The 24,847-nt window shown below is 38.4% G+C and overlaps 1 protein-coding gene across 4 annotated transcripts in view; it reads left to right on the top strand.

Annotated features, from left to right (window-relative positions):
- pik3cb (phosphatidylinositol-4,5-bisphosphate 3-kinase, catalytic subunit beta) overlaps positions 1-20,751 on the top strand; it is a 95,438-nt gene extending 74,687 nt beyond the window's left edge. For all 4 annotated transcript variants that reach the window (XM_028464542.1, XM_028464539.1, XM_028464540.1 and 1 more), the window contains 8 exons: positions 909-1,105; positions 1,201-1,310; positions 1,673-1,751; positions 9,072-9,239; positions 9,331-9,454; positions 9,533-9,678; positions 17,001-17,133; positions 20,279-20,751. In XM_028464542.1, coding sequence (XP_028320343.1) covers positions 909-1,105; positions 1,201-1,310; positions 1,673-1,751; positions 9,072-9,239; positions 9,331-9,454; positions 9,533-9,678; positions 17,001-17,133; positions 20,279-20,416 — 1,095 coding nt within the window. In that variant the 3' untranslated portion in view covers positions 20,417-20,751. The remainder of the gene's footprint in view (positions 1-908; positions 1,106-1,200; positions 1,311-1,672; positions 1,752-9,071; positions 9,240-9,330; positions 9,455-9,532; positions 9,679-17,000; positions 17,134-20,278) is intronic.
- The last annotated feature ends 4,096 nt before the right edge of the window (positions 20,752-24,847 follow it).

The raw sequence follows: 24,847 nt of genomic DNA, 5'->3' as shown, positions 1-24,847 counted from the left end.
TAGGATGACCAAAATATGTGTGTGGCTTCAGGGTATCAATACCTTGATGGAGGTTGAAAATGAGAAGCGCGCAATAATTTTTTCCGGAGTAATTGTCCTTGTTCCCTTTTTTTTATCTTCAAAGGGGACAGCTTTTTTAGAAACCATTTAAGATAGGATAACTAAATCTGGTGTGTGGCTTCAGGGTATGAATACCTTGATATCAATACCTTGATGGAACTTGAAATCGAGAAGTTATTGCCCTTGTGCCGTTTTTTTACTCTGTTCAAGGTATCTTCAAAGGGGACAGCTTTTCTTTGAAAACATTTAAAATAATTAGTAATTGTATATTCTGATGGGATAATATTTTCTTATGTGTACATCTAAGTTAGATTTAGGACGTTTAGGAAAAGATTGAGTTATAATGAGAACCCATCTGGCGGGGGATGATGATGACTATCTGCTTTTTTTAATTTAAATTTTTCTTGACTGATGCCAGAATGTGCTTGAAACGCGGAGGACTTTCTGTTATTTTCAGTCGACCCTTTCGACCTTAACGAAGTTCCAGGAGAAAGAAGTCATGAGTTAGTGAAGTCATGGTCTATTCTTACAACCAGCATAATCAGATTAATAGTTTTTTTGACCTCACCCACCAGTGACACCCACCCTTTCCTTTAACCTTTGTTGTGCTGGTTTTGACAGTTGCTCCTTAAGATCCTTCCGGATGATTCCTCAACATTTACTTTCTTTTGACCTCTTTCCTGTTTTGACACACACACACACACGCGCAGAGGCATCCTATTGTTGATTTAGTTTGTTCAGCAGAACAGACTGACAGAGATAATCTATTATTAACTGTCATTGGTTTGATTCAGGCATGTAAACTTGAGAGTTTTATTCCATTAAAAGGTTCTTCTCTTTACTACCAGGTGGAAGCCCTGAGTAAGTTAAAGTCGGTGAATGAGCTAATAAAGCTGGGGACCATTAAGAACGCACGCAGTAAAACCAAGGAAGCAATGCTGACTAAGGAGGCCATGATGACCTGTCTGAGACAAAGTGGATACTCAGAGACTCTGTCAGACCTGCACTCACCTCTAAACCCCAGTATCCAGTTGTCCGGTATCAAGTAAGACAACTCAACCAGTCCAAAAACAGTAAAATGTCCAAGATAGAGACCAGGTGTTAGTGGTTCTCACACTTTCTTTTTTTGTTTTCTATCAGTGTAGAGAGGTGTCGCTACATGGACTCGAAGATGAAGCCTCTCTGGATTGTTTATAACAACAAGCTGCTGGGCGGGGACACGCTGGGAATCATCTTTAAGAATGGAGACGGTAGGAATCGGCATTATCAATAATTATATAACAGTTTGTTCCGACTAAGTAATTGAATTGGACAACAGACATTCCAAGAGTGCTCATATAGAGAAACAATAGCACTTGTTACGGATCATATCACTTCGCTGTACAGCTGATCTAAATACTGTTAATTATGTTACATCTTGGATAAAATGTACTTGTAGAACTGTTGTATAAAAGCAATATCACACGAGAGGGAGTGCTGTTGTGATGAAATATTAGCACTGGTGTGATTCTATCATAGGCATGAGGCCGAAGTGATATTGCTTGATACAGAAACAAAATAAAAGGTCAATTTTCAAAATTAAAGCTTATATTTACTTTGTGTCATTTTCCAGATCTGAGGCAGGACATGTTGACCCTCCAAATTTTGAGGTTAATGGATCTTCTGTGGAAAGAGGCAAATCTGGACCTCAGGTGATTTTTTATTATTTATTTTTTGTAAAGCTTTATCTCCATCTGTGTGTGTTTGAGTTTGTGTGTGTGTGTGTGCGGGCTGAGTCAGCTTTGTTTGTTCCTGCTCTCTGTGGGGAAGGGGAAGCTGTGGTGTGGTTCATCGGAGGAGGGGAGACGCCTCATTACCCCATGCCAGTTTGACCCCTGACCTCTTTACACTCTCTCACAAGCACGCCAGTACAATGTCTGTATTACTGCTAAATCAAACCCACACTTTTTGCACTTTTCTAAGCCTCCGTGTCCCCGTCTCCGAGCGCTGACACATCTGGAGCTGAGTGGTGGACTGAGGCATGTTTTGACAGTTGAGCTCGTATTGGCTCTTCAGATTACAAGGCCATGAGTTCAAAGTTCCTACGTGATGACGGAGAGCAAGAGTAAAAGCAAAAACATGCTTGTTAAAGCCAGTGAGACGTGGAATACTTTAGTGCATATAAAATTTGTCGTCAGCTGCTAGCTTTCCTAATTTACTTGAACTCAACACCACCAGTGCCTTTAGTAAAAGGTATTGGTAAGACATTTGGCCTCCATTAGAGTGCTGTGGAGTGGTACCTGGGAGGGGGGTTCACTCAAGTGTTGGGTCATGAGTGTCAGATGTATTAGGATACTACATCAGTACATTGTAACAAAAGAATGTAGCTCACCTGATGAGCACTCCACTGAATAACAGCGTCTTGTTCACTTGTTAAAAAAAAAAAAGAAACTAGAAAATCTTTATCAGCACAGGATTTTTTGATGGCATGACCTTGTTCCATTATCTGCTCTCTAGTGTTGGAGATATGATACAGGCAGTATTATTTATGTTCACATTCTGCCTTCTTATGTTCTGTTTGCATTTCCTGAGCCATTAAAATAGTACACTGTAGTACACCCTAGAACTGTGCGTTGCACATCATCAGGTATCACATAAAATGTTCCAAGAATGACTTTGTTGTTTGCTATGGAGTTAATGCAGCTTCTTTAATTCCTGTGGTGACAGGTAACACAGGTAAAATTGTGAAATTAAAGAAAAGCAAAAAGCTTTATAGAGATAAAAATTTGACTCCTATAACATGTCATCCAAAAAGTCCACCAGTGTCTCCAGTAAAGTCTTTAAAATTAGCTCTTCTTAATGTTAGATCTCTTGTTAACAAGTCACTAATAATTAATGATTTTATTTTGACACATCACTTGGACTTTTTATTTCTCAATGAAACATGGTTGAATGATGGTATCAGTAATACTATTCTCAATGAAAGTGCACCACAAGACTTTATTTATTTAAATAAGTGTCGTACTTGCAGGAAAGGTGGTGGAGTTGCTGCCATTTTTAAATCAATATTTCAGTGCAAAGAAATAACATTTGGTGATTTTATCTCCTTTGAATATATGTCATTCTTACTGAAGGGTGATTCAAGAGTTCTGTTTTTAGTCATTTATAGACCCCCAAAATATTCTGGAGAATTCATGGATGAGTTTGCTGAACTGCTGTCAGTTGTATGCACTGAATACAACTTTTTAATAATAACAGGTGACTTAAATATTCATGTAGACAATAACATGGACAATACTGCCAAAGAACTGTATGCTTTAATGGATACTTTTGGTCTTACACAACATGTGACTGGTCCGACACACACTCAAGGTCACACTTTGGATCTGGTTATCTCTAAAGGTGTTGATATCTCTGCTGTTGATGTAAGAGACTTAGCTCTATCTGATCATTTCTGTGTCTTTTTTGACTTAGAGACTGTAACATCTGTTCCCCCTAGTTATGTGTGTTTAAAGAAAAGGTACATAAATGAGAACACAAGTGCACAGTTTATGGAAGCCATAGCAATGACACCAACATTGAGTGCTGAGACAGTTGATGATCTTCTGGATGAGTATAATAGAAACGTCTGTAATGTCATAGATGTGGTGGCTCCAATCAAAACTAAGAGAAAACCAAACACACAGAAAACACCTTGGAGGAGGACTGAGATAATGCAGAATTTGAAATCTGACTGTAGAAGAGCTGAGCGTAAATGGAGATCAACAAAACTCCAAATTCATCTAGAACTGTACAAAATAAGTCTGCGAAAATTCAATGATGGCTTGTTCAAAGCAAGGCAGCAATACTTTTCTGAAATTATTGCCAAAAATGTCAACAACTCTCGCACGTTGTTTTCTGTAATTGAAAAGCTCACAATCCCCCCAGATCAGATAGCCCCTGAATTACTGTCAGCTGGAAAATGCAATGAATTTGCTGTATATTTCAATGAAAAAATACAATCAATAAGATCAAACATCAGAACAAACCAGCAAAATCACAAAAAGCTTGAACAGCTTCAACCACTGAGGGATGAGTCAACTACAATGTTAGAGTTTATTACAGTGAACCCAAAAACAATAGAGGAGACTGTTCAGCAGCTGAATCCATCAACGTGTTGCCTTGACACAATACCCTCAAACTTCTTTAAAACTGTTGTAAAGTCAATTGTCACCTGATTTGTGTCAGATCATTAACTGCTCATTCCAATCAGGCACCGTACCAAAATCCCTGAAAGTAGCTGCTGTGAAACCGCTGTTAAAAAAGAGAACACTGGATGCCTCTATACTGGCTAACTATAGACCAATCAGCAACCTTCCATTCATGGCCAAGATCATTGAGAAGGTGGTCTTCAACCAACTGAGTCAATTCTTAACATTCAACAAAATATTTGATAAATTTCAGTCAGGTTTTCGTTCTCATCACAGCACTGAAACTGCTCTTATCAAAGTGATCAATGACATAAGGTTGAACACTGGTTCAGGAAAAGTATCTGTTCTCATTCTGTTGGATCTAAGTGCTGCATTTGACACTGTAGATCATACAATTTTGTTGCACAGATTGCAAACATGGGTTGGACTAAATGGAAAAGTAATGCAATGGTTTAAGTCATACTTGGAGGAGCGAAGCTATTTTGTAAGCATTGGAAACTTTGAATCTGACAGATTACCAATGTCCTGTGGGGTTCCTCAGGGATCTGTTCTTGGACCCCTTCTGTTTAACCTTTACATGCTTCCTTTAGGACAAATTTTACAGAACTGTAAGGTTGATTATCAGAGCTATGCAGATGACACACAACTATATCTATCACTGAACCCAGATGACTATGGTCCCATTGAGGTGTTGTGTGACTGTTTAGAAAAAGTAAACTGCTGGATGAGTGAAAACTTCCTTCATCTAAACCATGACAAGACGGAGGTGATTGTCTTTGGTAAGAAGGAAAAGAGGACTGCTGTCAGCAATTATCTTGAGTCTCGATCTTTAAAAGCTAAAGACCAAGTCAAAAACCTTGGTGTTCTGATTGACTCAGATCTTACATTCAGCAGTCAGATCAAATCTATCACAAAAACAGCCTTCTACCACCTAAAGAACATCTCCAGAGTGAAAGGTTTAATGACTCAGAAAGATCAGGAGAAACTGGTCCATGCTTTTATCTCCAGCAGACTGGACGATTGTAATGGTCTTCTGACAGGAATCCCCCAAAAGAGCATCAAACAGCTACAGCTGGTTCAGAACGCTGCAGCTCGGGTCTTAACCAGAACAAAGAGGTCAGAGCACATTACTCCAGTTTTAAAGTCTTTACACTGGCTCCCAGTCAGCCTCAGAATAGACTTTAAAGTTCTGCTGCTGGTGTATAAATCTGTGAATGGGTTTGGTCCAGAATACATCAGTGACATGTTAGTCAGGTATGAACCCAGCAGGTCTCTCAGATCTATGGACACAGATCAGATAGTGGAGCCCAGAGTTCACAGTAAACATGGTGATGCTGCTTTTAGTTGTTATGCTGCAAAGAAGTGGAACAAACTGCCAGCGGAGCTGAAGTCAGCATCCAATGTGAACATTTTTAAATCAAAGTTAAAGGCACTTTTTTTCTCTACTGCATATGATTGAGAGAGAGATTTTTTGTCATGTTGTTGATGTAATGATGATTTTACTGATGATTTTAATTGATTTTACTGATGATTTTAAATGTTCTTATTGATTTAAATGTTCTTATTGATTTTAAACAATTGAATGTTTTATCATGTAAAGGACATTGAGTTGCCTTGAGTATGAAATGCGCTATATAAATAAATTCGTCTTGTCTTGTCTTGTCTAGTATTAATGCTGTGTGTACTCTTGAGTATTTACCTCCACTGTGGAAGTAAATACTTTCACAGGCGTTCATTTGTTTGTTTGTCTGTTGGCAGGATTACATCCAAAGTACTCAACAGATTGTGACATAATTTAATTAAAAAAATAGATCTCAGGCCAGGGAAGATTCTGTTATATTTTGGAGGTTTGAAATTTCAAAAATGTATGTCTTGGTTTGTAATTGACCATTCTTTTTTTTTTTTATTTGACTCTGTAATGTTGGCTAGGTTCCTTGATTATTCCACTGAGTTTCATCTGAATCCAATCCGGATTGAGAATGGGATGCCCATGTATCTTTACCAGGGTTGGGGTCAATTATAATTGTAATCATATAATTGATAATCAATTACAATAATGGTGTATTTATTATTGTAGTTGTAATTTAAAAAATCTATATATTGTAATTGAGTTCAGATAATTGACTTTGTAATTGTAATTACCATGAAAATTCTATAAAAAATTGTCGATTATGATTTAATGCCAAACTGGGGAACCATGTTACAGTTCTACCTGTATGTACAGTTCTACACATATGTAACAATTATTAAATTATGTTTCATATCAATCTTTACTACATTTTACCATTTAAAGAAATTGAAATCTCGTGGTATACTGACACAAAAAAGGCTCAGATGCCCACACCAAAAATAATATAATCTATATATTTATTGATTCAGAGGCCTAACAAGGAAGCCAATAGATAGAAAGAAAGTAGATGATTGATTTTTGTTTTTACTGTATGTTACAGCTGATTTAGGACCTGTTATCGTAAGAGATGCTAACAAAAAGCTAACACAAGAGGAAGGTTAACTTTTATTAGGTTATTTATTTCAGACTCAGTGATTGTGATTAATTGTAATTGAAATTACTTTCTGAGGATAAAAAATTGCAATTGGAAAAACAGCAGGTCACTGTAATTATAATTGAATTGGAATTGAACATGAGTAAATTAAGACATAATTGTAACTGAAAAGTTTAATCTTTACTTTATACTTTATTCCAAACATATAGGTCAATTTATGTATATTAGCCAGCAACAATAGAGAACAACCAATGGATAAAATCCCAGTTCACACATGATCAGTAAATGAACACAGAGACATTTGCATTGTCATTAATGGGAATAAAAATTTCTTCCAAGGTTTTCAAGTGTGAAGGATCATCAGAATCAGAATTACTTTATTGATCCCAGGGGGAAATTAGAAATATTACAAATGAAAAGAATAAACACTAAGCAAAGAAAGAAAACATACATAATTCAGTAGAAGACTTCATTAAATAAGGATTGAATAATACAAGTGCACACATTACAGTAGAAAAGATAAAATAAGATGCAAATGTACAAATATAATACAATATACAGTATACAAGAATCAAAAAGCTGTTGGGTTAAAGTGGTGAGTTGTACAGTTGGTACAAGATCAGGATCACTGATGGATACCTGCCAAAATCTGACAAAGAGGATGTTTGGCTCCCTGAGTGTTTTTAACGTGGGGCTTTTTGTGCTTCATTTATCACTTCTCACATTCTCTTTTTGCAGATTTAAGCACGTAGCTGAGTGAAGGATATGTGGTAACAAAGAGAGATTCATAAAATGCTCACAGCTGCAGTGAGTCAGGGCTAATAATGACCGGTGCATCTGCAGAAAAAACAACCACATCTCCCATAATTCCTTGCTCATGTCATGTTATGGAGCTGTTTCGTGCAACATTCTGTCATTATTAGATGATATGATCATAATCATAAACATAATGTAGTTTTTCTCCAGAATTGCTCCTGTTTGATTTGGTTTTTAAATACCCTAATGCTGACATCTATTTTGCTGCTATGTGATGTATGTAGCACCCTTTTGGGGTCAACTTGTCAAACTGTTGGCAACACTTAACACTGATGTTATGGTTGTTTGACCAGGTCTGACTCAATGCTGTAGAAGTAAGACACACCCACTCAGGCAGCGCTGCGCTGCAGTTACATCTGTAATAAAATACAACAATCACACACACACACACACACACACACACACACATACACACAATCCCTACATGAAGCTGCACCCATACACACACAACACTACGGACACTATCACTGGCGTTCCAGCCTCTGTTCATGGCCCAGCAGAGGCTGGAATGCTGCTTATACACACAGGAAGACACACACACGCAAACGTCCGTGCGCACACAGAGACAGACGGGAATACACACATGATGTGTCTGTACATGCACACATAGCTTGATAAACCCTGTGATTAGCACGTAATCTGTGCTTTATAGAAGCACAGAGTCACAAACATCACAGCTGAAGAGAGCAGTTCCTCATTAGAACTGTCAATCAATGCTCACTAAGGGCTGTGATTGGAGGAAACCCTCCACAGCTTTTATAGGAGGGGCGGGGTCACCAGTTAAAGTTAATGACGCAGGGCAATCCAAAGAATCTGTCTCAGCCAATAGAAAAATGAAATAGTCTGTGTTCAACTTTTAGAGGCCAGTAACTCTGACATTTTACAACTAAGAATGCAAAATAAAATACTTTTGCTAAAATGTTAAAAGTTGGACTAGGATCAATCAATAGCACTACTTATTACCCAAATACATATTTATTCTGCAGAAAATAAGTAGGTTTGGGGTTTAGTTACTCTTTAAGTCAAAGATTTTCTGAAGATTTAGTGAATGAAGTCCAATCTGTGATAATCTCATGAACACCAAATAAAATATAAATGTCTATCTGAAAATATACCCAATAATGGACTCCTTCTGGCCTGATTTTTGTTTTTATTAGTCTGGTGGTAAATAGGTTCCACTTTTTCTGTGATATTTTCCATCAATTGTATTATAAAACGAGGTTACTCAGATTTGTAATGCTTTCCTACTTACTCTTAGATACATAGGAGTTTTTTTCTACCTCCGATTCTACTTATACACTAACTGTTAACATTAGCTCAAGATCTATCGGCTCAAATCAATGAAACAAAACTATTAATTGTATTTTTGTTTTCAATTTGTCCGAAAGTATATGTAAGGTTAAAAAGAGTGTTGTGTCCACACTGAGTAATGTGCCATGCTTACAGTGTGACTCTGATACCTGTAGTGATACTTTCCTCCTCCACTCATCCTATGTTTTCCTTTTTGTTTCCTACCCCACAGAGTTGTACCGTACGGTTGTTTGGCGACAGGTGATCGGGCCGGGCTGATAGAGGTGGTGTCGTCCGCTGAAACCATTGCAAACATCCAGCTGACCAGCAGCAACGTAGCGGCAGCTGCTGCCTTTAACAAGGATGCTCTGCTAAACTGGCTGAAAGAAAGGAACTCTGGGTAATTAAGATGCTAAATGAAGCGACTTTGCTTGGAACTGATGTATCCATTGTAAACGTGTTCTGCATGCGTGTGTGTCTGGTGTTTACAGTGATGCTCTGGAACGAGCCATCGAAGAGTTCACTCTGTCCTGTGCAGGCTACTGTGTAGCCACATACGTCCTTGGCATCGGAGACCGCCACAGTGACAACATTATGGTCCGCAGCACCGGACAGGTCAGTAACACTGCTTTTTAATATGATGGATAAATAAATCCACCCTTTGGTGCTCACTGATGGGTGTTTCTTTTTCAGCTTTTCCACATAGACTTTGGCCACATTCTGGGAAACTTCAAATCCAAGTTTGGCATCAAAAGGGAACGAGTTCCTTTCATCCTCACACACGACTTCATCCACGTCATACAACAGGGCAAGACGGGATACACAGAGAAGTTTTGCAAGTATGTTTCTTTGTGTTTTTGTTTTGTATAATCGTATCCTTTTTAAAAGAATTCATTTTCTTTTAATGGCATGAAATATGGTGAAACGAGGTTAAAAGTGAAAATAATGGGTCAACATATGCAACATTAGGTAGAAAAAATGGTGGGAAGGGTTTAAAAGTGTCAGTGGGAATGTTATTAATCAGATGTAAAGACAACAGGGATAAGCATTCACATAATTAGCAGGGCTCAAGACTGCGACCAAAATGATCGCATATGCGAGTATATTTTCAGTGTGTGCGAGTGAAAATTTTATCTGGTCGCATTTGTGTGAGTGCGTATGGTTGACCTTATTTTGGACGGAGCAGCTGAACGCTGACGTTGACATTATCGATCCAAAAAATGTCAAAATAATTTTGTTTTGTTTTTTTTATCATATTTATAAAATTGCACTGACATATGCATAGCACGTAAACACCCGGTCACTAGGTGTTCGTGAACACATCATCAGACCCTGTTAAACAATTTTACTTAGCTGGAATTTGATTGATTTTGATTTATTTTTTTGTTCATAAAACATACTAGGCTCTTTTATAGATGTATGATTCTGATCTAAATTTTAAGACCAGTTGAAAAATTGCAAGAATGTACATTTTGCACTGTTGGGTTTAAGAACCTTCAAAATGCAAAAAGAAGAAATGAGATTGAGTCAAAATTGATGAAATGATTTTTCAACTGGTTTTCAAATTTTAGGTCAGGAGTGTACGTGATATATACTGTTTTAAAGAATTTAAGAACTTAACAGAATCAGAATTTGTTGGAGATGCAAAAGTTAAACTTTTTTGAAAAATGTAATTTGACAGTTTGATAAACATACCACTTGTTTATTTGTATTGGTTCTATAATTGCAGTTAGTTACCATTTACTTGTTCTTGCATGTTTAAAAAAAAAAAATATATATATATATATATATTTTTTTTTTTTTCATACAATTTTGTACTTTTGATATTGCAATATATCGCAATGTATATTGTATTGTATTAGTATGGAGATATATTGTATTGTGGCATATCGTATCGTATCATCAGATTCATGGCAATACACCCCCCTACTAATGACTGATAATGGGAATATTGATAAAGCCATTGATCAATGCACCACTTTTTGTTGAAATTTTACCCAGATTGTCTGGATTTGCAGGCTTTAAATCACTCTTTTCATCCTCTTTCCTTTTCTGACAAATACTCAGATTCCATGTGGTAAAGAAGGATCTGCTTCATTTAGTTCCTTTCTGCCACCAAATAGCAACACAAACTCAATGTAGCTTTATTACATAAAGAGGTGCAGTACTGTCTGGAACCAGCAGGTGTCAGCACAGATCCAAACATTGCTAAGAGGGAGTTGGATGACTTTCACCTGCCCACATGAATGAAACTGAATCATTTTCTACTGACTGAGCTTCTTTCCTTCTCCTTGTTTTTGTGTCGTGACCCCATTTTTACAACAAGAAAAATGAATAAATAATTAAAAACATTTAAAAAAAACAATTTGAATCAGATTTGTTTTAATCAATTACTACTAGACATTATTGGCCACCGCTTTTTAATTCCAGGCTATGGTTGACAAACACTGTCAAGTATTAAAACGTGTTTACCTCAGCAAATAAGAAATGTGTAGCTGCATGAACGTTCTATCTGTTTCAGACACACACACACACACACACACACACACACACACACGAGGGATGTCACGATACAACTTTTTCACTTTCGATGCAATACCAATATTGCAGCCTTGAATATTGACCGATATCAATTCGATACAATATCAGCACAAATCATACATACTTTTATTACTTATTTTGTAGTGTGGAATGCTAGAAAAGGCTTGATTATTTAAAAAACAGACCCATTTATTATAAACCAATGGATTACATATAATTAACCTTTTAGAATAAGAATATTCTATGATTGAATAAAATAAATTAAAAAGTGAAATAAAGATATTGAAAAAATAAATCCAAAAACCCAATGTATATTATATCTGAAATTTTAGATGCAGTCCGATGAAATCGGATATTCCTTTTCTGGCTGATATCGGACCGATATCAATATCGGATCAGGACACCCCTAACACACACACACACACACGCACACACGCACACAATGTGCATTTGCTGTGCATCAGTCTGAGCTGCAGGGTGGTAAAAGCTCTTTTAAGGTTTGTTGTATTGTATTTCTGAGTTTTATTATAAAAACTCTGTTTCTCTGTTTATATATACTGTGGTTTTATAAAACAGGACTGCAAAAGAAAACACTTAATTCCTTCCTTAAGCCCCAATAAATAATTACCTAGGTCAATGTTCACTGCATGTTTGTTTAAAGGGGACATATCATGCTAAATCCACTTTTTTAGCCCTTAAATGCATTTTGTTGTATATTTAGAGTGCTTAGAAGTACAGAAAAAATCTAATTAGTCTCTTCAGGTGCTCCGTAGATATCTTTATATTCTGTTTTGCTCATATTTTTCAATCTGTTTCGATTTTTCTATTTTCTATTACGTTTTTTGAACTATTACATCACAGTATTTGCAGCGGAACTGCCAAATTAGGACATCAACTCCAGGCCCAATACTTCAAGCAATCCGCCATTTTTATTTCTCACTTTTATTTTGTAATCCAAGCTCAAGGATGCTGAAGTTATGAGAGGATAAGTCAAAATGTTCGGTTGTTGGATGTAGTAACCCACACGCTTCATTACACCGTCTCCCAGCATCAGAACCTTTTCGAAGTGCCTGGTTGAGTTTTATTTTTCCCGGAAATGTACCCACATCTGTGGGTAAGGTCATTTTTGTATGTGCGAAGCACTTCAAGGATGACTGCTTCAGCAACCTCCACCAGTATAAAGAAGGATTTGCCGAAAGACTTTGTCTGATTGAGGGTTCAATTCCTTCTATCTTTGGAGACGACGAACAGAGCACTTCGGTAAGCTGTAAATAACGCTAAAAAGTGTGATGATAAGACGTCCCTGTCATTGTTTTGTTAGCATTAGCAGTTGCACCGTCTTCAGCCTTCATATGTTAGCGCTGTGTGCTCGTTTTAGATCCTTGATGATATGGCCTACGTGATTTAATTTAAGTCTGAAGTTTTCATTAGTCATTTCATTTTGCCGTTTTTGTCTCCGAAAAGACTATTAAAATGCATTTCGTGACGTTAGCTTGGCGCTAGCGTTTGCTCGGTGCTTGTGTTAGCTCACTTGTTAGGGTTCTGCAGGTTCATCATCTTCATTTTCATCTCGCTCCGCCGGGTCCGACTCTGGCTGGAACATGTAAAGCTGGATGGACAAGTCTTCTGTTGTTGACATTTTGTAAATAACCTCTGAATAAAAAGTTTATACGCCGCTACATAGCCGTATCTCTTCTATCAAACTACAAAAATGGCCGAGCAGGGTGGAGTTGAACCGAGTGTCACCTGAAGAGGGGGCGGGGTATGGAGTGTCTCATTTGCATTTAAAGAGACCGCACCAAAATGAGTTGCTCTCAGAAGCACATCAGAAAAGGGTAGAAAAGGGGCCTGTGGAGCTATAATAATGAGGAATTCAGACCCAAGCATTGCAGTTCCGCTTTATATAGACCACAACTGTATGATTTATATGTAAAAAGGAAGGATTTAAAACCATGATATGTCCCCTTTAATGTTTTGTTCTGTAATTTGTACTGTTTATGTTTAGTGGAGTTGTTGCCATAGTGACAGGATAAAGGCCTGTCTGAGGGGAAGAGGGTGTGTGAGGGCGTGTGTGCGGGTGGAAGTGAAAGTTTGTTACAGTCCACAGAGATTAATGTGAGGCTCACAAAGTATAACAAACTAATGACGACACTCATCTCAGAGAGCTGTTGGTTAAGGTGGTCAGTGTCTTGCCCAAGGACACTTTACACAGACTTGTTTCGCCTTGGAATCCAACCCCCAACCTTTCAATCAGAAGACATTTCCCATAGCATATTGTTCACCTCCTCTGAGACAGACACAAAGTGGCCTGTGTGTTATGTTTACATTAGAGTAAAGAACATTGATGGTAGTGTAATTAGCCTTGTGTTTGTGTAATGAGTGATTAGAGCGTAACATGTGACGTCTTTATTTGTGAAACAGGAAGTTACTCCTTTGACCCGTCCTGACAACACGACAAGTACTTTAAACACAAGGAAAAACTGACTTAATACACCTGCTGATGTTCATTGTGTCAATTATATTTTGGATTTTTTAACTGTTTTTAATCCATTTTTAAACAGTTTGTCTAATCCAAATGCCATTAATTATGTTTTTTATGAAAAACATAATCAGAAAAAAAACCAAATCATGACTTTTTACATTTCCAGCAGATTTTAATTTATTTTTAGTTACAGTCCTTTGACTAAAGTACAACTTAGTTTTAGTCAAAATGTATTTAGTCATCAGGACTATTTTAGTTATAGTCAAGTTTTAGTCAATGACATTAGGATTTTAGTTGACTAAAATATAAATTATGAGTTTATGTATTTTCTAAGTTGGCATTGATCGACCTGATATTGGTTTATATTGAAATTTGTAAATAAACACAGACAGGTTTGATGTGATCAATGACCACATGAGCACAAAGACTATTATCTTACTTCCTATTGGATCATTTACTGGCATGCCCCGCCTTCCACATAACAAAAGTATTTTTTATTGGATCCCCCCAAAAAAAGAAACTGCTAATCTCATTGAGAACGTAATAACTTAGTTTCTAGGTTCCCAAAGTGGGGTATGGGTACCCCCAGGGGTACGCAAATTGTCATGGGGGTACTAGTGCTAATGCTAAGATAATGTTAGCTAATACTAATATGAGGCTAATGCTAGGTTAATGCTATATTGATGATAATGTTAGTCTAATGTTATGTTAATGCCAATGTAATTTCAAGGCTAATGCTAATATTAATGCTAACGGTAATGTTAGGCTAATACAGTGTTCAATGACGCGGGCCAGCACCTGAATCCTCACTTTCATTTTCTTCAGGAAATGTAAATATTCTAGTTATATATTATTCTTCAACAGGATCGATGAAATTCAGTTACAATTTCCACTGTAGGGCTACATGACATTACATTATTATGTTTTTAAGTGTGCAGGAGTAGGGGGTACGTGGCTATAGGTAAATTGTCTGAAGGGGTACGTGACTGTGAAAAGTTTGGGAACCACTGGCTTAGTTTTTATTAGTTTAAGAAAATAATATATTTTGATATAGTTTTTGCTCACTTGCATTTTTTTTTAATTAGCCATATTCTAGTTAATGTCAATTAAAAATATATATAGTTGTCAAAAACAAAACAAAATGAACACTGCTCTATACAGAAATACAGATTTCAGAATTATTCAGCTATTGCAGTATGTGTTGTATGTGTATATACAGTATGTATATACAGTCTCAACGGTTAAGCTAGGCTTTTTTGTTGTCTGTGATTTTGACTGACAGGATCATAAAAATCATTTTTAGTTGGATTTTTTTTTTACCTGTCATGGTCATTTTTGACAGGATAATAATGATTTTCAATTGCATTTGATTTTCTCTTCATTTTTAATTAATAATCCAAACCGTGTCACGTAACTTTGATAATTAATGTCCCTGCATCACCATTTGAAATCTTGTGTTTTTAGCAAAAACAAAGAAACATGCTCATATCCGCTAATAAAAATGCCAAATGATGCTCGGTTTATACATAATCTTAAATTAAACATATATTTTTTTATTTCCACCCACCATCCGGTTTTGCTCACGTTAAAGGGGACAGAATTCATCCCAACACCTTTGTGTGTTTATGGTCATAAATAGATCTGTTCACAGACGGTTTCTTACAGTGAGCTTCTACACAGTACCGAGGCACAGGAGTGGGTGTGTAGTGATAATGCTGATTATTTATATCATCTCCGTAGGTGTGAGCAATCAGCGTAGTGGTGAATGAGGCCGTGCAGGAACCTCTCGGTGCATCAACCCATATATTGTCGTTCTCCAAATAGCAGAGCATCAACGCCAGAAAAGCAACACATTAGGAGGGACATGATGTCAAATGTTTCACAGGCGCTATTTAGTGTGAATGGTTGTATTTAGCATTAACATGAAAAGTAGTGTCATAAGGACTTTATTATGTTCACTGTTACCAAGTTGTCACAGGCGTTAATTTCAAACCGTCCAAATGACAGATGGCCTTTAGATTTACCCGTCACAGTTAAAAAGATAAAATAAAATAAAAACCTCAACAATGAGCAATGTTGAGTGGTGTACATACTGTATATACAGTATATATGAATATATGTCCTTTCTGATGGGTGAATGGATGGAATGACTGCTTTAATGCAGCTACACCAACATTGATTTGAATTAATTTGGAGAACTCCCGATCCAGCACATGATAGTAAGAAGTAGGGCTGGCAGCTTTGGTCGATTAGTCGACTAATTGGTCGACGCAGTTGTGGTCGACCAGCAATGGTATCAGTTTCAGTACCATAAAAAAAATTTAAAAAAGCAATGCACTTATTTAGGTGATAAGGATTAAATATCATATATAATTAATTTAATGCCTAATCATGATTCCATCTGTGAGTGAGTGCTGGCTGTGTTGAGCTGTCAGTGACTGCTCTGATCGGAGAGGGAACGAATTAAGACAGGCTTGAAGCACAAGCATCCACTATTGAATCAATCCTTTTCCTGCATTATCCTTGTATTTGATACATGGATTATGTAAATAGATTCACTGCTGTCACTGGCGCCCACTGCGCACCTGTTTTTGACGTGCGTTTGTTTCCACGTGCGCTGATCTGACATTGAAATGAACAGTTGTTTGTTAATAAAAGCAGGCTTACCACTAAAATGAACGTAAATATGTCATTTGTATGAGGAAAAAATAGGTTTTAATTGACGATTTCAGGTCGGGCTCTGATATAAATGCCTAATGTCTGTCGGACTTGTAGGTTTCACTTTGTCGGGTTCTGGTCAAAGCTTGAATAAGGTTCATATCATAAATGGTCTGTTTAAAACCAAATCAGCACCACAAAATGCCAAAACAAAATATTTCTCTTTTTTTTCACCTCGTCCTCCTCTCGTTGCACCTGCTCATTCATTCTCCATTTATTTCTTTTTTTTTCCTTTTTTTTGGTCGAATAATCGCTAAGTGTGCCATAGTCTTGGTCGACCAACCTTTTAAGTAAGGAGGCACTTATTGTCAGGCTTTTTTGTAGAACTGCAATCGGACACCACCTCCATGAATTCCTTTAGAATATGAGAACCAGCCATGTAATAAAAATGTTGTTTGTGCTTCTTTTCTTTTCTTGTAGTTTCCGTCAGAACTGCGAGGATGCCTACCTAATCCTGAGGAAGAACGGAAACCTTTTCATCACACTTTTTGCCCTGATGCTAACAGCAGGCCTACCTGAACTCACGTCAGTCAAAGACATCCAGTACTTAAAGGTATTCTTAGCACAAACAGACATGCTTAAGAAACGCACATACTATATCAAGGTTTCTTTTTTTGCAGTAGTATACATTAAAAAGGCACAAAAATGTCCAAATTAATGACAAGAAGTGTTTGATCTAAACACATTTGTATTCTAAGCTGATGCCCATGATCTATTATTTCTGCCTCATAGATTGATGCATTTAACCATTAATCATTTGATCCAGAAAAAAAAGGAATAAAGGTCGAAATTGCAACTTGAAAGTTTTTTTTTGCACCCTAAGCACTCAGTTTGTTGACATTTTCACGCATTGCATTGTGGGTTGCGGAGTCCAATAACCAGATGCAAAGAAGTGCTTTTACTTCGTTCTTGCAGTAATTTCTTGTTTCTTTTGCCAGACGAGGACAGTGCTTCTCTGGAGGCCATTTTGTTTCCAGTATCCCCCGTAATATCAGAATGAAGTAAAAACACTTCTATGCACACGTCTCCATGGGGTGTTGGACTCCAGTCCTCGAGGGCGGGATTCCTGAGACTTTTAGATGTCTCCCTGCTCCAACACACCTCGTTGAAACCAATGTGTTGTCATCAAGCTCTGCAGAAGCTTGATAACGAGCCATTCAGTTGATTCAGGTGTGTTGGAACAGGGACACATCTAAAAGTCTCAGGAATCCAGCACTCCAGGACTGGAGTCCAACACCCATGGGAGTGACTGGATTTTGACTATAAAAAACGAGAACACTTTGGCCGACCTCGGCGTACTCAAACTACTCGACGTTTTCTTGAATCTACCTTGTAATGGCAAAATACAATATACTGTAATAGATAAATAACTTGTTATTGTCCATAAGGTTTACAAAATAATTTCTCTCTATAACAAAGACTATATATACTTTAAAACAATCTGTCCTTAAAAAAACTCATTTATACCTTCTTAAAATCTGTCAGTTATTGAAACAATAAGAAACATCTTTTTTAATGACAAAAACTCCAGGCTTACAGAACCTTAAATATACGCATAAATAATTAACTGTGAAAGTTTACATCCCATGGTCCCATGCTGACTCAGCTTTATTCTGTCTGGGGAGACTTGAGGTGATGAAGTGATGAGGTCTAGACCAGATAATAGAAACTTTACCTTAACTTTCTACATTCTAAGTTTCTTCCAGTGGATCCTTCATTTTCAAGCCCCTCTCTGAACCTCCATGGAGGTTTTATCATCCAGGAGGATATTCCTGCTGATTTTTTATCATGAAATCCACTGGTATTTCGTCTCTTTTAATCCATCTTGGACTTTAGTTTCTTCATGTCTGACTATTTCATAAAATAAAGTGGCATCTTTAATGATTCTGGCACCTGTGAGTAAAATTACTGCAATTACATGATATTCGCTGGAAATAGCAACTCATTAGCTTTCAGAAACTGCTGGAATTTCTCCGATTAGGCAAAAATTAGCGAAGTTACGACCATTTAAATGAACGTGTTTCTCTAGATGCATTCAGGGTCCCTGGGAAACCTGGACATTTTGATGTTTGTAACACCCTACACCAACGCGGTGCCCGCGGGCACCAGGTCGCCCGTAAGGACCAGATGAGTCGCCCGCTGGCCTGTTCTAAAAATAGCTCAAATAGCAGCACTTACCAGTGAGCTTTTATACATATAGATTTATTTATTTAGCTATTCTTGTTTAAATCACACTTACATGTAACTTAGAAATGACAATACATATATATAAACACTTAAAATGTAAAGTGTTTTTGTGTTTAATACATACTTGCCAACCCTCCCGATTTTCCCGGGAAACTCCCGAATTTCAGGTGTACCCTCCCGAAAATCTCCCGGGGCCACCATTCTCCCGATTTCTCCTGATTTCTGCCCGACATTGTCCGGGCGGACCATCCTTCACCGAGCGTCGTTTCCAGCCGGACATAATAACGATTACACCGCATAAGAAGAGGAAGAAGACTCTTCTTCCTCTTCTTATGCGGTGTAATTATATTATTGTAATAATAATATTGTTGTAATAATAATAACGATTACACCGCATAAGAAGAGGTGTAATCGTTATTATTGTCCGGCTGGAAACGACGCTCAGTGAAGGATGGTCCGCCCGGACAATGTCAGTGAGGAAATCGGGAGAAAATCAAATCCAACCATGTGTAGGGAAGTGTTTCTGTTATGGTTATAGTCGTTGTTGTATAGGCTATGTTTAATTTTCCTTTTGTTGATTATTTTTATTTCAAGCATACATTGCATAGATTGATGGATAATTTATGCAATGTATGCCTTTTTTGTTTAATTTTATGTTATTTATTTTATTTATTCTACTACTACCACCATTTACCATTTGCACGGGTACTGTGGAATTTGTTCTTTACTTTATATGTGTTTTTCAAATAAAAGAACACTGTGAAATTGAATTATTTTCTCTTTAAAAAGCAAACTACCCCCCCCCCCCCCCCCCCCCCCCCCCCGCTCTTTTGAATATAAAAATAAAGTGTTGCATATTGATATTTATCTGTTTCTATATATATTTATTGTGAGAAATCATTGAGATGATCAGTGTTTCCACAAAGATAAATATTAATTATTAATAATAACATAGAGTTAAAGGTAAATTGAGCAAATTGGCTATTTCTGGCAATTTATTTAAGTGTGTATCAAACTGGTAGCCCTTCGCATTAATCAGTACCCAAGAAGTAGCTCTTGGTTTCAAAAAGGTTGGTGACCCCTGCCCTACAGGATCCCACATCCCACAATGCAATGCAGATAAATGTCAACTAACAGATTGTTTACAGTGGAGATGAGAACAAACTTTCAAGCAGTATTTTGGCCTTTTCTCTTTTCTTTTTGGAGTAAATGATGTTCGATTCATTTTTTATATGAGGCATAGACTACAAAGTGGGCGTTCCAGCAACCAGTACCATGGTTAGTGACCAGTCAAACCCAACACCAATATTCAAAACACCAGCCAACAGCAGATTAAAGTCGGCTCAAAAGCCAATTCCATGAATACTGATTCTCACATGTTTAATTCATTGTACTAAAACGTTGTCCTGGTGCTGTGAAGACGACCCAATCATTTCATTCCAACCTTCTACTCTATTGTCTGTATTCTGATGTTTAGTATCAGCGTCTGCTTTCCTCTGCCTTCCTCTCAGGACTCTTTGGCTCTCGGCAAATCAGATGACGAGGCACTCAAGCAGTTTCGCCAGAAGTTTGATGAAGCCCTGAGAGAGAGCTGGACGACCAAAGTCAACTGGATGGCTCATAACGTGGCCAAGGACAACCGCTCTTAGCGACTGGATCCCCCGTCAGAGGCTGTGGGGACCAGAGGACGCAGGGTGGGAGAGTGTGGATGGAGCACAGGAAGGCTAACTGCAGCATGGGTTTAAAGAAGGGAACTGAGCAGAAGCACACACACACACACACACACACACACACCATCATTTCTAACATGGCTCAGTTACCTTGCATCCCCTCTGGTATGTAACCTCCTAAACATCTGGTTCACTCTGTTCTGAGTGAGGTCAATGCAAGTTTTGCACAAGCAACATCAGCTTGGTGGCTCGTTGTTCTTTGGAGCCAAAGGAGAGGAACTGATGCACCACACACACACACACACACACACACACACACACACACACACACACACACACACGCACACGCACACGCACACACACACACACACACACACGAGGCCAGCTCAGCCACAGTCTGGGAACCAGCTCAGTTCTGGCTCAGTTGGGTCAGACTAAGACTGGAGTTTGGTGGACTGCGCCCTTCAACTGTTTGATTCAGGACGTTGATAACAGATGGGTGTGGGCATTAGAGGAAAAGGAGATGATTATTAAAAAAAAGTGACATCTCCCATCTTAAAATATCCTTGATATGCCTCGTGAATGACCTCAATAAAGTGCATCTTAACACTGCCTCCTGCTGTGCCTCCAAGCTGCTGAAAAGGTTGATTGTCTGTGAGGTATTTCTTTGACTTAAGAGACACGATGTGCCAGACTACTTCACCTATAAACAGGAACACGTCTGAGGGAAATAATAGGAGATGGACTAATGGGAGAAAAAGACACTCTGAGCCTTGTATTGGTCTACAATTGAAATTCCCCCATCATCTGGACCAATTGGAGCACTGGAATGTTTCTCGGGAGACTTTTAGGATTTATGTAAGATTTTTAAACAGTAAACTAAAGACTTTATTTTACTTTGTTTTATTTTAAAAGGACAACGTGCATTATGTTTTTTTTTTGTTTCGTTTTTTTATTAAATCAAAGCATTTTTTTTTGACAAAGTGTTATTCCTCAGAGTTGTCACTACTGCCCATTGGTCAGCTTTTTACACTGCTATATATTATTTCTCCTATTGGATGCCACTGATCAAGCAAACGTGTCTGGCTTTGGTCTGCTTAGTCTTGTTATATCACCTGTTTATTACAGGGTGATACTGTATATTGAGTCATTGTCCGTCCTTCCTACGAGGTGATACAGAATGCTGAAAAATAAGCAGTGAAGCGTGAAATTGTAACTACAAGCTAAATGTAAATTTAGGGGTGGACTGAATGCTACTGTGACTTGCTTAAAGAGGCATTACTTGTAGTTTTTTTTCCACCCACTGGTTCTATCCAATAAGAGTTTTTGCTTTCAACTCATTTGGACCAAGACGAAAAGAAAAACACTTTCATTTAAATGTTGTGTATTTTTATTCCAAACTGAATGTGGAAAAATGTGCCGCTATCACATATTTTATATATATATATATATATATATATATTTATATATATATATGTAAAAAGCAGGTGTGGGTGGAATTTATGCACAGCGCAGATTCACTGCAAGGAAAATATTCTTTTTTTTTTATGTATAATGCTTTACTCGCACCTGTTGTGATTTTTTTCTTTTTTTTTTTTTGTGTGCAATATCCAATCGTACATTATGATTTGGGCCCAGACGGAAGCCTGTAAGCATTTAGTTTGGTGTTTGATGAGTATAAATGTAGCTGTGCTTTAAACCAAAAGCCTTCAGAAGTCTCAGACACTGGATGTTGTCAAAGTACATGCTTGATTTGCTGGTTTTTGTTGTTGCCATAGGAGTTTTATTAAAGTAATTTTCCACTGCGTTGCATCACCGTCTGCTCCTGTTTTTTTTTTTTGGTTTAGGTCGTCGGCATTGTGGCTTTTTATTGTTAGAAGCTGTGATGATGATTTAAGTTTGATTTATAACAAAGCCTGGTTTGGCTCATGTTTGCTAATAATAAAAATTGCAGAAATAAACCTGTGTCAACAATGTCTAAAGTGATTTTACGCTCCCGGCTCTTTGGTTAACTAGGAGATCAGACACAATGTACTGTACTAGTATAAACTGAGCAGATGCATTATGGGGTCACTTGGACGTAGGAGGTTTAATGGCAAGTGTTTCACTTAATGCCTTTAACTTTTACCAAGAAATTTCATTATTATGAAGATATTAATGAAAACAGGTTTAAATGCATTCATGTACAGAACACATACACAAAATAACTGCCACAAGCGTGAGTAAAGCGTGTCATATTGGCAGCAAACAGCAGTATTTAAAATGAATGTCAGTGTGAGTTTGTGATTTAAAGTGTTCTGACCCGCACTGCAGCAGAGCTTGGTAAAGTCTGTACAAAGAACCACCAGATACGTAAACACCACCATCAGATGCTATTATTTACTGAGCTCTGACAGCTATGTTTCATTCTTCCATCTAATGGAATAACACTAAAAGGAGTCCAAGTCAAAAGAACTGATTCATTCACCCAGCAACTAAAAATAAAACATGAATAAACACAAGAAGAAAAAAAAAGCAAAGCTACATTACCTCTTTTTTTACTTTAATTTCATATTAATGGTAGTTCAGAAACCCATTATTATTGTTGAACTTTATACTGTTCTCAGTCATTTTTGTATTTAGTTTTGTAAGGAAGGAAATATCTGCCCTAAAAACCACAACTGTCTTCATTAAGATTCATTATTTATATTATTTTTATATCAGTTGACATCAGTACAGAAGTGTGTTGTTCAATCAGTGTTGTGTGCACTTATTATTGTGTATTTAATGTCTGACAAGGTTGGATGACAGAGTTCTGAGTTTTCCTCCGCATTGATCCACCTACAGCCATAAGACTGAGACCACCTGCCGGTTTTAGGTATTCTCCAAGTGCTGTTGGAACAAACCATCATGTTAAAGGTATAGAGCAGTGGTTCCCAACCAAGGGTACATGTACCCCTAGGGGTACTTCAACACACCTCAGGGGGTACACAGAAGCATTTGTCAATTTATTTTTCTAAAATGATGAGACAAATTTCCGCTTGTTCACAGACATTTTCCTTATCTATCAATAATACATTGTGGCAAAGCTCTTTAAAATACATTAAAAAAGGTGAAGATCAACACCTGAAATAGTCAAAACATCAGAAAAATATGAGTGAAGCTTTCATTTTTTATTTTTTTTTATCTTGTCTGCACATGCTGTCAAAGGTCAACACTACAAGAAATGCAATCATTATGAGACAGCAATGCATGTTTTGTTATTGCAATGAAATAAATTTATTTATTTTATTGCTTAATTGTGACCATCACCAGCCCTCCCTAAGGAAGGGTAAGAAATCTTTTATTAGAGGGAGGATATAAAAAGGGAGAGCAGTGTTACACCTAAGTGGAGAGGGAGGGGGAGAGGAAAGGGAGCAGGGAGGAGAGACTCAAGGTAGGAAATAGAAAGAGTGGGGAGAATAGATTGTTTTACAGTGAGGGTGAGCTGTGAAGTTGTAGAATATATTGTGCTTATGTTGTGTAATCAAGCCAGTATGGTGACAAGTGTGAAGCTTAGTTATAATGGTGGTGGCTGTGGACAGGGGGAATGAGTGAGTGGTAGTACCTAAAGCAGGTATTTGGGATAAACGTGTCTAAAGTTAAGCCCAGTATGAGTTTTATCCCACATCCCAAGGCGTGCCAGTGCATCGTATACCAGTATATGTGCAAAAAAACGTTACCGCAAACCCAGGAACTGCCCCAGGCCCGCAGATGCAGCCAGGCCAGCAGAAAGAGTGGGGGCCAGGGAGCCCCAGGCCACCCCCCCATGGCCGAGCAACCCCCCAGGCGCCCCCAAGATCCCAGGCTGAGAGGCAGCCACCGCCCCCCACACACACATCCGAGGAAGCCCCAAGCAGCCGAGCACCGGGCGCATCCCGCCACCAGCCCTCAACCCCCAACCCCAAGGTCCCCCGCCACCACCGCGGGAGCGAGGCACCCCAACGGCACACAACCGATGCGGAGCAGCAGCCCCCCACCAAAGGTGCAGAACCCACCCACCTGCCAGCCCGCAGATAGCAGGACAGACCTACCAAGCGGCCGATACCGACCTCAACCACCGAAACAGAGCCGCCCCCCAGCAAAGAGCACCATCCCTGAGTGCCAAGCAACCCCGCCCCAACCCCGGCGCAGAGGCCAGCACCCCCCAGCGCGCCCATCCCCCACCTCGGAGTGGCAGGCCACCCCAGACACACACACCGCGAGGCGCGCCCCCAAGGCAACCAGGAGACGAGACAAGCACCAAGCCCCACCCGTAGGGAAGGGGCACCCCCACGCCCCACCAGGCCGGCACCACCCGGAGAGACCCCGCAAAGAGAGCCCCCAGCAACACCCCCCCACACCCCCCAGAGACCCACCGCCACGCCCGACCGCACCCTCCCGGCCCCCACC

Source organism: Gouania willdenowi, chromosome 13 (genome assembly GCF_900634775.1).
Source record: "Gouania willdenowi chromosome 13, fGouWil2.1, whole genome shotgun sequence".
NCBI lineage: Eukaryota > Metazoa > Chordata > Actinopteri > Blenniiformes > Gobiesocidae > Gouania > Gouania willdenowi.
This window is presented reverse-complemented; position numbering and strand designations above follow the sequence as displayed.